Source organism: Herpailurus yagouaroundi, unplaced genomic scaffold (assembly GCF_014898765.1).
Source record: "Herpailurus yagouaroundi ecotype Mexico unplaced genomic scaffold, PumYag 160, whole genome shotgun sequence".
Lineage (NCBI taxonomy): Eukaryota > Metazoa > Chordata > Mammalia > Carnivora > Felidae > Herpailurus > Herpailurus yagouaroundi.
In genome coordinates this window covers 4,364,341-4,380,303 of record NW_024412401.1, presented here as the reverse complement: position 1 = coordinate 4,380,303, position 15,963 = coordinate 4,364,341, and the positions used below count along the sequence as shown (strand labels likewise).

General features: G+C 37.1%; 1 protein-coding gene across 9 annotated transcripts in view; it reads right to left on the bottom strand.

The window, feature by feature from the left end:
- CCDC171 (coiled-coil domain containing 171) overlaps positions 1-15,963 on the bottom strand; it is a 309,506-nt gene that overhangs the window by 28,361 nt on the left and 265,182 nt on the right. The window contains exon 27 of one of the 9 annotated variants that reach the window (XM_040481306.1): positions 11,594-11,991. The exons of the other annotated variants lie outside the window; for them this stretch is intronic. Within the exon in view, the coding sequence (XP_040337240.1) occupies positions 11,950-11,991 (42 nt within the window). The 3' untranslated portion in view covers positions 11,594-11,949. Of the gene's footprint in view, positions 1-11,593; positions 11,992-15,963 lie in introns of those variants that run through there. 9 annotated transcript variants of the gene reach the window in all.

The window sequence follows — 15,963 nt, the reverse complement described above, 5'->3', positions numbered from 1 at the left end:
TCATCAGTGCTATTCAAAGGAGAAACAATGTGGTCACAAAAGCTGAATAATTTTAATAACCTTCCTTCAAATCTCTTGGTTTTTTACCTGCTTTAGAGAAAACACTTCAGCATATTTTAAGAAACTGGATGATTTTATATTCAAATAAATATGGAACGGGAAATATAAGTATATGAACTAAGATCTTTAAAATTACTCCACAGGCAAAATATAACAATACGCCAGAATAATGAATACCTGTACCTATAAGGAATAAGATATAGAGTATCTATTTAGATTCACATACATATCTAGGTTCAAAACTCCTTTCTGGCCTTTTTCTTTTCTCCAAAAGGTGGTTATACCATCAAAAAAAAAAAAAGGAAAAAACATCTAGGGAATACATAATTATAATCATAAGAACCTATAATATCCAATATGTTATTTAATAAAATACTTTTTGAAATTAAGTCATAAATTCCCAGGGGGGATTAACAATATGATGTATCCAAACAATCGCTTTATCATGGTAAAATTAGATATAATCTATACTGCATACAATGTTTACAGCACATTTTTTCAATCAAATTCCCATTTTCAGTTAGAACGTAACAGAAATAAGACAGTGGAGACTGGAAACATAAAGCTGTAACCCTTAGTTGGCCCCTTACATTTGGGAAGGGTATCTTTCCAATTGGTGTCAGGCAAACATAAAGAACAAAAGAATACCCGAAAGAATAAGCTGAATTCAGATTCTATCAAAGTATGCCCTAAGCCAAAGTTCTGGGAAACTAAGCTATTTCTTCCCAATTTCTCAGCTAACACAGAATCTTAAGAACAAACGCAAATACCCATACTTCAAACCAGTATAACATGGAAGGATGTACACTTTCAATTCTCTGTGTGTAAAGCCGAAGGAAAAAGGAAGGTCCTTTTGTTCTAGGTAAAAGGCCTTAACCATACACCTAGTGAATTTGTCAGTCTTCATACACAGTCGTTTTCTTAGCATAAGAAAAAAAAAATTAGCTCTTTCTTCACACAGAAAACTATAAAACTTTTATTCAAGTTTAAATCCTCGTGTCTCTTAACAGCCTAAAGGCACACTCAACATAAGCTTGGTCATTCTTCATGTTTCCCTATGATTTCATAACCTAAAATCCATTTTTGAAGGCAATTGTATTTCCACCTTCAGTTTAGAGCATGGACTTTGGCACACAGACAGGGGTTTCAATACAGATCCCCTCTCTGAGATGGCGTTGCCTCATCTACAATAAGGGGAAATAACATTCCTCTCAGAAGACTGAAGATTGAATTAGGGGCACCTGGGTGGCTCAGTTGGTTAAGTGGCTGACTTTGGCTCAGGTCATGATCTCACAGTTCGTGAGTTTGAGCCCTGTGTCCGGCTCCTTGCTGACAACCGGGAGCCTGGAGCTTGCTTCAGATTCTGTGTCTCCCTCTCTCTCTGTCTCTCCCCCTCTTGCACTCTCTCACTCTCTCTCTCTCAAAAATAAATATTAAAAAAAAAAAAATTAAAAAAAGATTAAAGACTGAAATAATAGGTGAAATAGATCTAGATGTCTCTACAGTATCTGGCAATTAAGATGTCATTTAGATTATGGGATTACTATTTTAAACTCTATTTTGAGTCAGTTGCCCAATGTTCTCTTTCAAGACACACATACCAGATCATCAACCCAACTGCTCACCCATCCATTCCTCACAATGAATTACCTATGTATTAACTCTTAACTCCTCTTGAACAAAAGTTTCCTTGTCCATACATGGTTCAGTCAGTTAATTGTTCAATGAGTCTGATGAGTAGAAAAAGATGTGCCTTGACCACCCACTTGGTTGGATTTAATGTCTTGGGTGTGGGATATTTCATTTTAAAGAAATCATTTAGCTCTCTCTTGGGTATTCGGTTTGGCATAAATCATGCATTTTTAAGCACAAGTTCCTTCCAAAATTATTATGAGGATTATGAGTCTTTATGTCTGTTGTTCAGCTGCCCACCTTAGTTTTTGTTGTTGCTTTATTATACCTAATGTTCGTTTTTAAAAATACTAACAAATAAAAAAAATCTTTCATAGCATATAATGGGAGTTTCAGACATCTAAAATACAATGAACAGGGACCACTTTAAATATGTAGTTATAATATTTACGACATCAGTGACAATTGCATTGAAAATTCCAAAGTATTGGAACCACCTAATTATTAAGACTTTTACTTCCCCTGCAGGTGTAAATACATGAATCTAATAAGTTTTCTCACTATGAAAAAAAGCATACTTATATTAAAATATTAAAACTATTTAATGGGCTTCGTTTCCTTCCAAAAGTAAACTGAGGTTGTGTCTGAACCAGCTTGAGGCAAGGGAAGTTTCAAACATAACGTTTTTAAAACTAGCCATTATTTCCCATGTTGAAAAAAAATTGCAATTTTATTTCCTCACAGCAAATGAAACTGTCAGGAAAATTTAGGTGTAATAAAATTGGGTGGTTAAACCAACATGCTGGATTTGAAATAAAACTGAATTAAAGGAATTAAAATTAATTCTTATGTCAGTCAACCCTTTAAAAATACTATTCAAAACTTACTGTTTTTACAAACAGAACTTCCTTGTTCTTGATCAAGCGCAAAGCTAACTATCTCCTCAATGACCGCTCACGGCGCTGCAGTTGAAACAGCAGCGCATCGAACAACATTTTGCCTAAAAATGTGTTGCTTCTGGCGACTTTTCTGCCTAAATAAAAAGTTGTCAAGCAGGGTGACTTTAGTGGTACAGAGTTTTAAAATGGTGGATGCGGTCCAAGGTTAGCTAATAACGGCTGACATGGCCTGGAATCTTGAGGCCTAAATCAACATTGTTTTCACAGCTGTAATTAAGCCACCTAATCAGAAGCACATTTTGACGGGACAGTTTCTGCAAGCCAGACATTACAATTTCTTATGCCTGGAGCGCAGTGGCTCATGAGAGGTCCTCGTTTAATTTCAGGTTAAAAAGAAGGGGGGGGGGGGGGCAGTAAAAAAAAAAGACTATTTTTTTTAAGCACCATACAACGGTTGAAATGAAGCAGGCCTATGTGTTCATGCCTTGACCAGCCTCGCATCCCTCCCTCCCCTGGTTCTCTGCTGAGTCCCCCAACTCTCAAGTGGCAGCTGCACACAGTGAGATGAAGGGTCTCTGCCAAGATCAACAGATGAGCTGGTCTAAACTGGCTCTCTGTGTGTTCTGATTGTAAATTGTGCTGGTGATGATTACAGAACTCTAACACAGGATGTCGACTCTTAAAACTGTCCAGAGAAAATAATTTTTTTTTAAGCTCAGGAAAAAATTTTTTGTAACTTTTTTTTTTTGTGGCTTGGTGCATAGTGTTGTGTCTATAAATTTCATATGATTCAAATGAATTCACTCAAATTAAGCAACTGTGTTATTTAAAAAGGAGGAGGAGGAGGAGGAGGGAGGCCGGGGCTTGGCTCATTGCAGGGCCCTTCATCATGGGCTGTTTATATAACAGCGCTGTAGAGGGTGTTTCTCCACCCGCACAGCAGCCATGCACTTCCCACCACCTGCCTGCTGAAGATATTCCTAAAATGATGGAAGTCTAGGATGTGATATTCACATCTTACCAAGTAACTGTTGATGCCTTTAAAAAGCTAAACTGCCAGCTGAAGCTGTTTTCTACAGTGTTGTTGCATTCTGCAACATTTAAACTTTCAACCCCAGAGGCCATTGTGAAACTATCAATATGAAGGCACTAGTCACTGGAGTCTGATTACATTTAGTTCTGCATTTTAATTACATATGGATTCTATTAACTAAACCTTTTGCCTTATAGGCAACATTTTAATCAAATTACTATAATTTTCAAATATGTTACAATAGTTTGACGAGTTAAAAGTTCACATTCCTAACATATTAAATATCAAAAAAACTTCACATGAAAAAAAGGAAATACTCCTTACAAATACGCTAATACATTTGCAGATTACTTTGGGGACTTTTTGACTACCTCGTTACAAGTTATATTGTGAGATTTATATAACTGGTGTACATTTACAAATGGGTTATTGGTGCTGAATATAACCAAACTCAAGATATAATTATGTTATAAATTTAGAAACACACACTCATTTTATTGTTGTAAATTGAAGCAAGAACAAAATGAAACATAGTTAGAATCCAAATATTCAAAATCAGTATTTGTAACTTCGACTGAAGAATTTTAGAGCTGAGAGGGAATTGAGATTTCATCTAATTGAAATCCTTCGTTTTAAAGCCAGGAAAACCCAAGACCAAGGAGACTGTATAATTTATTTTCCAAAGCTTTGTGAGGAGTTGGTGACAACGGTGGTTCTAGAACCCACATTTCCTCTGATTCCCTGTCATGCTACTTTCCAGCACAACCCACTGCCATTCTGTGTAAGCAACGATCTAGCTGCCTATCCATACCACCCAAAAATGAAAAGAAATATTTAAAAAGTATTGTTTTCAACATTTATTCATTTTTGGGGCGCCTGGGTGGCTCAGTCGGTTAAGCGGCCAACTTCAGCTCAGGTCGTGATCTCGCGGTCCGTGAGTTCGAGCCCCGCGTCGGGCTCTGTGCTGACAGCTCAGAGCCTGGAGCCTGTTTTAGACTCTGTGTCTCCCTCTCTCTGACCCTCTCCCGTTCATGCTCTGTCTCTCTGTCTCAAAAATAAATAAACGTTAAAAAAAAATTTATTCATTTTTGAAAGACAGAGAGAGACACAGCACGAGCAGGGGAGGGGCAGAGTGAGAGGGAGACACAGAATCCGAAGCAGGCTCCAGGCTCTGAGTCGTCAGCACAGAGCCCGACGCGGGGCTCGAACCCACAGACCGTGAGATCATGACCTGAGCTGACACTGGATGCTCAGCCGACTGAGCCACCCAGGCACCCCCCAAAATATTTTTCAATGTGGTAAACCACACACAACATAAAACTTACTGTTGTCATAATGTTAAAATGTACAATTCAGCGGCATCAAGTATCTTCACGGTATTGTGCGGCCATCACCACTTCAGAGCTCTAGAACTTTTCCATCACCCCAAAAGGAAACCCCATTCCCATTAAATAGTCATTCTCCATTCCTTCCACCCCCTTTCCATGTCAACCACCAATCTGCGCTCTGTCTCTATGAAGACAGAACATGCTTATTCTGGACATTTCGTATAAATGGAATCATATAATATGTGGCCTTTTGTGTCTGGCTTCTTTATTTAGGATAATGTTTTCAAAGTACGTCCATGTTGTAACATGTATCAGTACTTCATTCCTTTTTATGGCTGAATAATAGTCTGTTGTCTGGTTATACCATATTTGTCTACCCATTCATCAACTGATGCATTGCTTCCATCTTTTGGCCTTTGTGAACAGGGCTGCTATGAACCTTCGTTATTTTCCTTTTTTTTTTTTTTTTTTCTTTTATGGTATTCTTTGTCAGTGGAAATGGTATCTCATGGTCTTGATTTGCATTTCCCTACTGACTAATGATGTTGAGTATCTTTGCCTGCATTTGTTGGTAATTTGCATATCTTCTTTGGGGAAGTGTCTATTCCAGTCTTTTGCCCATTTTAAAAATTAGGTCATTTGCCCTTTTTTGTTGAGTTGTTGAGTTCCATACACTAGATCCCAACCAGATATATGATTATAACTATTTTCTCCCATTTTGTGGGGTGTTTTTTAATGCACAAAGGTTTTTAATTTTGATTAAGTCCTATTTGTCTATTTTTTCTTTTGTCACTTATGCTTTTGGTATCATATCTAAAAATCTATTGCCAACTCCACAATCATAATTTATTTCTATGTCTTTTATTAAAAATTTTTAGCTTTTCTATTTAGCTCTTTGATCCATTTTGAGTTAATTTTCATACATGGTATGAGGTAAAGGTTTAAGGAAATATATTTTTTAAAATAAGCTTTCTACTTCTGAAATAAATCTCTCACACTCACACTTTTTGCTAGACCGAGGCACATATCATTGCTATCATTGGTATATCATTGCTATCATTTATTGAGTACCCACCATGTAAGTAAAAGGCACTAAACTTGGTCAATTTATGTCTATGTGGGTAAATATATACTAGAAGGGGTCTCAAAAAAATCTGACAAAGTTTAAAATTATTTAAGTGGTATGCTGAAAAGAATGTTCTTGTTTGTTACAATTGGAGTTTTTTGTTTGTTTTTGTTTGTGAATAGAAGAAATGTACAACTTATATTAAAGTATTTACTTAAAACTATCATAGATATAATAATATATAAATTATACTATTTCTTCTCATGAAGTGTTGGCTAGAAAAGCATATGAAATATAGTATGATGAGAATTTCAGAGAATTTTTTGTGGGAAAAATTTGGGGGGAATTATGGTTTGTGCAAAGTATACGTTCCATAACAAGTATGTATTGAATAAATATCATTGAAGGAGTATTCTTCCAATTAATTTCAATTCAAATCAACCCGCATTTATTAAAGTCAGATCATTATAATGAATTTTAAAAAATAAATAAGACATGACCTCACAGACTCACAGTATGGTAATATATACACAACTAATTGATTATATAAGTCAAAGTATTTAGACAGATAAATGCACTGATAAATGAGTATACCAAAGGGAACCTTTACTCCTGCCAACTGGGAGATGAACTGAAAACCAGATGGAGTCAGAATATACCTGGAATGTCAATGATAAAGACTTTTTACTTCATCATAAAAGTTCAGAGCCAAAATATGTTTTGAGGCAAGATATGGTCTGCTCATATTTGTGTGTTAGAAAGATAACTCTGGCGGTACCTAGGGGGCTCAGTTGGTTAAGTGTCTGACCCTTGGTTTTGGCTCAAGTCATGGTCTTATGGTACATGAGTCCAAGCCCTGCATCGGGCTCCATGCTGATAGTGCAGAGCCTGCTTGGGATTCTCTCTCTCTCCTGTTGTCTTTGCCCCTCCCCTACTCACTCGTGTACTCTCTCTCTCTCTCAAAATAAATAAATAAACTGAAAGGAAGGAAGGAAGGAAGGAAGGAAGGAAGGAAGGAAAGAAGGAAGGAAGGAAGGAAGGAAGGAAGGAAGGAAGGAAGGAAGAAAGAAAGAAAGAAAGAAAGAAAGAAAGAAAGAAAGAAAACTCTCACACTAATGTAGCAGACAAGATGGAAGGGGGAAACTACATTTAGGGAAACCCATTGGAAAACCATTGAAATAACTCAAGGAAAAGTTATTGTGATCACAACAGTAGAAAGGTGAGAATGGATCTAGGGGATCTGGGGTGATAGAAACAGTGAGACTTAGCAAATGAGTAAATATTGGTGGTAGATGGAAAGTGGGGCAAAGGTTAAGGCTTCTGCCTTGGCCTGCAAGGTGGATAGTTATGCCAGGGATAAGGAATGTAGGGAATGGAGAACTGGGGAAAATGGGGAGTAGTAAAGTTGAAGAAATGTTAAGTTTGGGACCTCAGTGAGTCTGTGGTGTTTGCAGAAAATTGAAGCAGAAATGCCTGAAAATCTAACAGGCAATTGAAGCCCTTCAAAGAACCCAACTTAGTAAGAAAGATAAAATTGTAAGAGAGATACCCGTAAGCATAGTCACATGTTGCTATTCTTTGAACAACCAGTATAAAAAATTAGAGCATTAGATTGTCAAATTACCATTTATATTTTCTACAACTTTATTACTGATTGATGACAACGATCAGAATTTGAAATGTTCATTCTTTTTTTTTTTTTTTAAGCTTATTTATTTATTTTGATAGAGTGTGTGGAGGAGGAGCATAAAGAGGGAGAGAGGCAGAATTCCAAGCAGGCTCTGCACTCTCAGCGCAGAGCCCGATGCGGGGCTCGAACTCACCAACCATGAGATCATGACCTGAGCCAAAACCAAGAGTCGGACACTTAACCAACTGAGCCACCCAGGAGCCCCCGAAATATTCATTCTTGCCACTCCTTGCTCCACCCTTGCAGTATTTCATTACTGAAGAATAGAACTATATAAATATGTTATATTTATTATATATCTTTTATATTTATACTTACATACAAAATCGAATATATCTAATATAAAATGTTTACATATTATTCTAGATATATAAATTATATATTTATATAATTAAGCATATTATATTTATATATTAATATACATATAAAATTTAGAATATCATGCCCCTACAGCCACTATCCAGGTATCATTCATCATGAAAGTGGCCGTCTTTAAAGTACATGATACAGGGGCGCCTGGGTGGCGCAGTCGGTTAAGCGTCCGACTTCAGCCAGGTCACGATCTTGCGGTCCGTGAGTTCGAGCCCCGCGTCGGTCTCTGGGCTGATGGCTCAGAGCCTGGAGCCTGTTTCCGATTCTGTGTCTCCCTCTCTCTCTGCCCCTCCCCCGTTCAAGCTCTGTCTCTCTCTGTCCCCAAAAAAATAAATAAACGTTAAAAAAAAAATTAAAAAAAAAATTAAAAAAAAAAAGTACATGATACAAAAACTAAAAGACTAGAAAGGAGGTGTGCGGCCAATAGAATATGCATTATTACCTTCAGGCCCCTATTCACTATACCAAACAAAGCTTGAGCTTCTGGAATATGAGAAACCTTTAAAAGTTTGGAAATGTGTGTCAAGGATCAAAGGAAAATGCCTGCATGCTGACTGGGCTGTCCTACCTTTCATATTTTATGTTTCCCTTATTTAGCTCTGTTAGTCTCCAGGGGCTGGAGGCGGAGCTCGTGATAAAAATACGGGAGAATTTAATGAGCATCTAACTAAGCAGTATTTAGCAAAAGGGTAAAAGGAGTGTTGTTACAGCATCAAATGTCAGGGACTTTTAAGAACTAGAAAAAAAAATGAAATTCGGAGTTGGGAAAAGTAAATACATAAAGCAGAGGGAGTAGATGTTTGCAGTTCAGCTGTCGGAGACGCCTCAGAGAGCCCAGACAGCTGAGAACCTCACTTATAACCACACTGATCTGGCCCCTCCTCCATTTCATCCCTCCCAGTTCGCCATCTCGTTCCCTCTGCTCCAGTCACACAGCCAGCCTTCCAATCCTTGAGTACCCCATATTTTCCCGTCAACTACTAATTTTTTAATTTAAGTTTTTTATTTTAATGCCAGTGTGGTTAACATATAGTGTTACATTAGTTTCAGGTTTACAATATAGGGATTCAACACTTCCATACATCACTCGGTGCTCATCGTAAGTGTACTCTTAATCCCCTTCACCTATTTCACCCATCCCCTCACTTACCTCCCCCTGGTGACTATCAGTTTGTTCTCTAGAGTTAGGAGTCTATTCTGTCTCTATTTGTCCCTTTTTTGCCTTTGATTGGTTGGTTTGTTTCTTAAATTCCACATATGAGTGAAATCATAAGGTATTTATCTTTCTCTAGATCCATCCATGTTGTTGCAAATGATATGATCTCACTCTTTTTATGGCTGAGTAATATTCCATTGTGTGTGTACACACAAACTATATCCTTTATCCATTCATCTGTCCACTTGGACTGCTTCCACAACTTGGCTATTGTAAATAATGCTGCAATAAACATAGGGGTGTACATATCTTTTTGAATTAGTGTTTTTGTACTCTTTGGGTGAATGTCCAGTAGTGTAATTAATTACTAGATCATAGGATAGTTCTATTTCTAATTTTTTGAGCCACTGTTTTCTTTCCACAGTGGCTGCACCAGTTTGCATTCCCACCAAGAGTGCATGAGGGTTCCTTTTTCTCCACATCTCCGCCAACGCTTGTTTCTTGTGTTTTTGATCGTAACCATTGATTGTAGCCATTCTGACACGTGTGAGGTAACTGCCTACCTAGTCTTCATGTTTTTCAACTAAGGTTTCAATTCCTCAAGTGGGTCATCCCAGGCTTACATCAGGTCCCCAGGTTCTGCGTTCTCATAGCCCTCTATGATTCGACTTCAACATCATTCTTTTTTAATTATTTGTCTCACAGTGTATTTTCCACTACACCTGAAGTGCCGTAACAGTAGAGATTTGTCTTGGGCCACACTTCATTCTCATAGGAAAAAGCACCACACAAGAAATCAGAGGCCTTGGGTTCTAATCTGTTGGGTTCTAATTAAAAACCTGGCAGCGAGACTCCAGAATCTGTGCTTTACTGCACTGCATAGCCTTTCCCAACAAATTAAGTTATGGCTTATGGCTCACTTAAAAAAATTTTTTTTTTCTTGAATGGTTAAAAATCTCAATAATAAACATCTTGAGTCAACTGTGATAAAGTACTTGAAAGTTCATGAAAGCAACTTAACTCAAGTAAGTTCCTTAAAGTGTCTGTTTCTCGATCCACATGACACTAATACTGACAAATAATCCTTCCTTCCTCTCTCAAGAAAATGTAACAGAAACAAATGTGACAAACTATTACTTGAAAACTTAAGAGAAAGGGGATTCTTGTTTTTTATTTTCATCTTACCTGAACCAAAATATCTAAATCTTCCATCTTTATTAACAATACGGTACTTCTTGACAACTATCAAATCTGACATAATCTGAACAATATGCAAAGATCTCTTCCCTGGGAAGATACTAACTGGAAGGCTCCCCTGATGCGTAATTTGTTATTTTCTCATAAATAAAGTACTATAGAATTGAAAACATACTGCTTAAACATACAGGGGAAATGAAGCAAATCAATACTCTAGCTTGCAGCACTGTAACTCACAGCAAAGTATTCGGGTTTGGCATTTTGTGTTTCACAGACTGCAATATCATGCATTTCTCCCCGGCCATGGGTCTGCCGGCCTCCAAACACCCACAAGTAATTGGTTCTGACTGCTGCACCGTTCTCTGCTGGGCTGTCTGTGGCTCGAAAGCTCTTCACTTGAAGCCCTTTCTGGTTACTCTTACTCAAGATAAAAGCTCTAGAACAGCCCTAAGTTAATGGGTCAAGGACCAACACACTGAAAATGTTAAAGTACTGGCAAGTGCACAATTGAGGAGAACTTTTCGATGCACTCCAGCATTATTATTATCTATCTGTGGAGCAGAAAAATGACAATAGCACCTTAAGAGGGATGAAGTTTTTAAAGATGACTATTCATGTCTACAATATGATCAATCTCTCTTTCTATGCATTACAACACCAGGATATAGTAAGTTTTTTATTCATAATGAATATTTATTTTTCATTCTTAGATAGTGAAATGGCTGGAAAAGATGGTTAGTGAACATATACTGACTTCCTTCAGTTCATTAAATACGTGATAACAATGACAACTATCATTAGCACTGTACTTAGTATGAGCTAAAAGCACTGACTTATAAGGGTTGTTTTAGGTCTTTGCCTATGCATCAAAAGATTTCCTCATGGTTACATATATTTTTTTAAAGCTATGTGTATAGCTTAGCTGTGGGAAATATATGTAACTATCCAAAAATGTTATTTATTTAACTTATTAAATAAAATTTATGGTGAAAATAAATTTATTAAAGCACCTGCTAATATGCCAGACAGTATCTTTAATCCTCAGACCAACCCTACAATGTAGGCAACTTTATCTACACATTACAAATACAGAAACTGATGCTTAGAGTATTGTATGGATAATAAACAATTTATTATATGGATAAATAAATATATTGTATGGATAATAAATAACACCGCACATTCGGGCCTGCTTGACTCTAAAGCCTTAGATGAGGGCCTGTGGGGAGGAGGCGATGGTAGGTTGGGTGGCTATCAAAGGTCAAGACAGCCAGTTCATCTGAGAACCCGTAATGAGTTTTGAGAATGGCCTAAATAACAAGTTACTAGAAAGACCAAATAAGAACATCAATAGCAAAATGGTCAGAGTCAGAATCAAATCAGATTATAGAGTAAAAGGCGAGGATTGGATGGTGCAAGAATGGACTGGAAATATATGAAGGTGGGGTTTGGAGTGACAGTTGCAAGCAGTCTTGGGTTCCGATGGGTACAGGCTGTTCGGGTGGGGTGGCTGCCTTTACTTGAGAAGGGGAATGGAGCTAAAGCAACAACACATTTTCTATTATACAAAAAAAAACAAACAACTTCTTACACAGTTTAATGCATTAAACATTTGTATTATCCATAAGGCCTATTCCTCAAATCAAAATAAAATATAAATTTTTATTGCTCTGCCCCTTAACAAGGTGTCAAATTGCTACACATTCTTCAAAGGCTCCTACAAGCATCTCATCTTTTAATGGCAACGTTAGGAAGAATGAACACCACTTTCATCTGTGCTCCAAAGACTTTACACATGCCTATTTTTGTGATTTGCTTCTCTGTTTGTTTCCCTTGTTAGAAGAGGAACACATAAGAGCAGAGATCATGTCTTATCGCATCTGTCTCCATAAAACAAGTAAAGTGGTAAACAAAACCCCCCAAATACCCATAATTATATTAAATGTATGTGGTCTAATCATCCAATTAAAAGACAGAGATTGTCAAATCGATAGACAAAAGAAAACCAAACTATATTTTTTTATAAGAAACCCACTATAAATATAAACACAGGTTAAAAGAATGGAAAAAATATATCATGCAAACACTAGTCAAAAAATATCTAGAGTGTGAAAAGTTGAAAACTGAAATTAGAAAAATGAACAGTATGGTGAACGTGGTCAAAACCAAAGCCTATATTCATTCAAGAAGATATTGAAACATGATTAATTCACTCCCATATTAAGGCAAAACTCCCTGAATCCTCTCTGAATATTCCATTCCTATGTCTCGCACTCAACAGCTAAATCCTTGAGATAGTTTTTAAATTCAGTGGTTTGTTTTGTTTTGTTTTCTTTTCTTTTTTCGTCAACTCCCACTTAACTTTCCATCTCTTACTGAAAGAGCCTTTGCTAAGGATCCCAAGGGCCTCCATGCATTAAATCCAAAGGCCATTTTCAGTCCTCACTTTACTTGATCTTGGGCAACATGTGACACTATTGATATGTCACCCTTGTTAAAACACTCTATTCTCATGGCATCACATTTTTTTGGTTTTCATTTGATCTCTTTGCCTATTCCTTCACAGCCTCCTTTCCAACCTTATCTTCTTCTTCTTCTCAAGCATTGTATGTTGGAGTTTTTCAAGCTTTAGTCTTAGGCCTTTTTTTCCTCTTACTCTAAAACTTTCCCAACATAGTCTCATTCTTGCTAACAGCTTCAAGTCCTATCTATATGACAATGACCTAAAATGTGCATCTCTAGGTTGGCATTTTGCTTGAATTCCCTATCAAGCCACCTTTCTTGGTATTTCCAGTTGGATGTCTCAAACATACCTCAAACTCAATATACTCAAAATTCAACTCACAATATTGGCTTAAAAAAACTCTTTAATTATATGAAAATTATATGAAAATTATATGAAACTATTCCATTGTTTCTCTCAGTAAATAAGGTCATTGATCCATTTCCAAAAGGAAAGAATCCAGGAATTATCTCGCATACCCCTTTCTCTTGTTCTTCGCATCCAATTGTTTCTTCATGTTACAGCCAAAATCATCTTTTTAAAAAACTAAACTGAGAATGTCACTCCTTCTTTAAAGTTTCCAATGACTTTCCCTTTACTCTTAAGACAAGGGCAACAGAGTCTGACTTCTCTCCTTCTCTCTAGACCATTCTTATCTCACTCAAGTCACTCTTTCCTTTGCTCTCTTTATTCCAGCCACACTGGTATTTCTCAATTTCTTCTTTCTATCATAGAGTCTTCTAGATGTTCCCATACACCTCCTGCTGATCTGGAACACTGCTCTCTTCCTGCATAACTCTTATCAAGTGTTCAGATATTAATTCAAGCATCACTGACCGTGAAAACGCTTTGCCGATACCTTAGTCTAGGGTAGGCTCGTTGGCTTAAAAAAACTCTTATATGTGCTTTCGGTTCTTTCCTTTCAGGGCACTTATCCTGGTTATTAATTACACATCAGTTTAATTATATGAAAATAATTTCTTCTACTATTAGATTTTAAGTTCATAAGAGCAAGAATTATCTGTTTTGGTTCACATAATATTACTAGGACCAGAATTGTGCCTACTATAGAATAGATGCTGAATAAATACTGAACTAATGGATAAAGAATTAAAAATATAATACAAAGAAAGCAGAGCTCAAGTAAGTAGAGACCAGAGAGCCAAAGAAGGAAGTTGATAACAAGTGGAAAAAAAAAAAAAACCACAAGAGAGGAGTGCTTAAAGAAGAAAGTAGTTAAAAGCTTCATATGTTGCAGAAGAATTAAAAGGCATGAGAAGGAACATGGCATTAAAAGGCATGAATACAGAACAAGCAGAAAATAATTTGTGACCTCTGAGAAAATAGTTTCAGTGGAATGATAGACTCAGAAGCCAGAGAGCGGCAAAACTGAGGAATAAATGGGACATGAGCATCTAGAAGAAGCAAGGAGATCACTTTTCAAGAACGTGTCAGTGAAAAGGAGGGAAAAACAGGCTGCAAGAAAGGGCAGAGAGCTCAGTCACTGGACCATACTGACAGTGATCACAGAGGAAGAATTACAAACTCAAGGCTACAGTAGGAGGCAGATCAAAATGACAGGATTTGCAGCTGACGATGGGAGGTTAGTAAATAATCTTTTAATCCAATTACTTTCTATCAAGATAAGGGTGATAAAAATACTAGTGAACTTTTTTTTAGACTCACTACTCACTAAGAGCAAAGCCAAGTCTAAAGTGCTTCATACTTCTCACTAGAGCTCCCAGTATCTCTGTTAGGGAGTAGGATCATTAGCCCATTTTACAGATGAAAACTCTACTTAGCCACACAATTTGCAATTGACAAAATTGAAATTAAATCCACATTTATTGACTTCTATGGCACACATTATTGATTCCTAATTCCCTTGTCCCTCGACTCATTATAGCTAAGAGTGTCCACACGACCCATTTCCAGACAATGGGATATAAGTGGAAATATGTTCAGAGCTTCCTGGGAAAACCTATTCTTTTTAAAAAATATAAATACTTGAATATATTTTTAGATATTTAATGAACTATTATCTATTAAATTTCTATTAAAATTTACCAGTATTTAAAGAAATTTATATGAAATACAAATATTTAAACTGTTTTTAAAGGAAAAGCCTTCCAAGGCTTTTGTCAAACAGATATTTCTGAGCCACCCCATCCTTCTGAGTTGGGTGTGATCGTAAATATCTGGCTGCTGTCTTACGACAATGAGGGAACAGCAGAGAAATCACAGAGAAGTTGGACCACTATCAGCCACAGGACAACAGACACCTACTTCTAGACTTCTTGCTATGTGTGGGAGAAAAGAACACAAAGAACCTGGATTTTCTTAACTCATGTTGGTCAGGTTTTCTGTTATTTACACTTGATTGTATTCCTAACGGATATAAGTCCAAAACCCATGCTCCTATCTGCCAAACTGTACCACCCGTCATCTATGAAATACAGAGACTGAGGCTCTTCTCCTCAGAGAGTTCTTAAGGAGTTCAAGTGTGAAAAAGCATACACAAATATATTAAAAACATAAAATTATTGGGGCGCCTGGGTGGCGCAGTCGGTTAAGCGTCCGACTTCAGCCAGGTCACAATCTCGCGGTCCGTGAGTTCGAGCCCCATATCGGGCTCTGGGCTGATGGCTCAGAGCCTGGAGCCTGTTTCCGATTCTGTGTCTCCCTCTCTCTCTGCCCCTCCCCCGTTCATGCTCTGTCTCTCTCTGTCCCAAAAATAAATAAACGTTGAAAAAACAAATTTAAAAAAAAACATAAAATTATTATGCCAATTTATTACTGTTTCAAAAATAGTCATTTTCAAATAAGGAAAGAGACCTGAGAGTAAAGATCCTATAGAGATACAGGATCGGGCAGCGTTCTCCTAGAAAGACACATTGTCACAGCCTGGGAGATTTTTCACATTACACATGTCCCCTTTTGAGAATCATTGCTAGGGTGAACCACCTCTTACAAATAAGATGGTGAGCATCTCCTTACAGATGTGTTCAGAAGGGGAAAAGGCGGAGG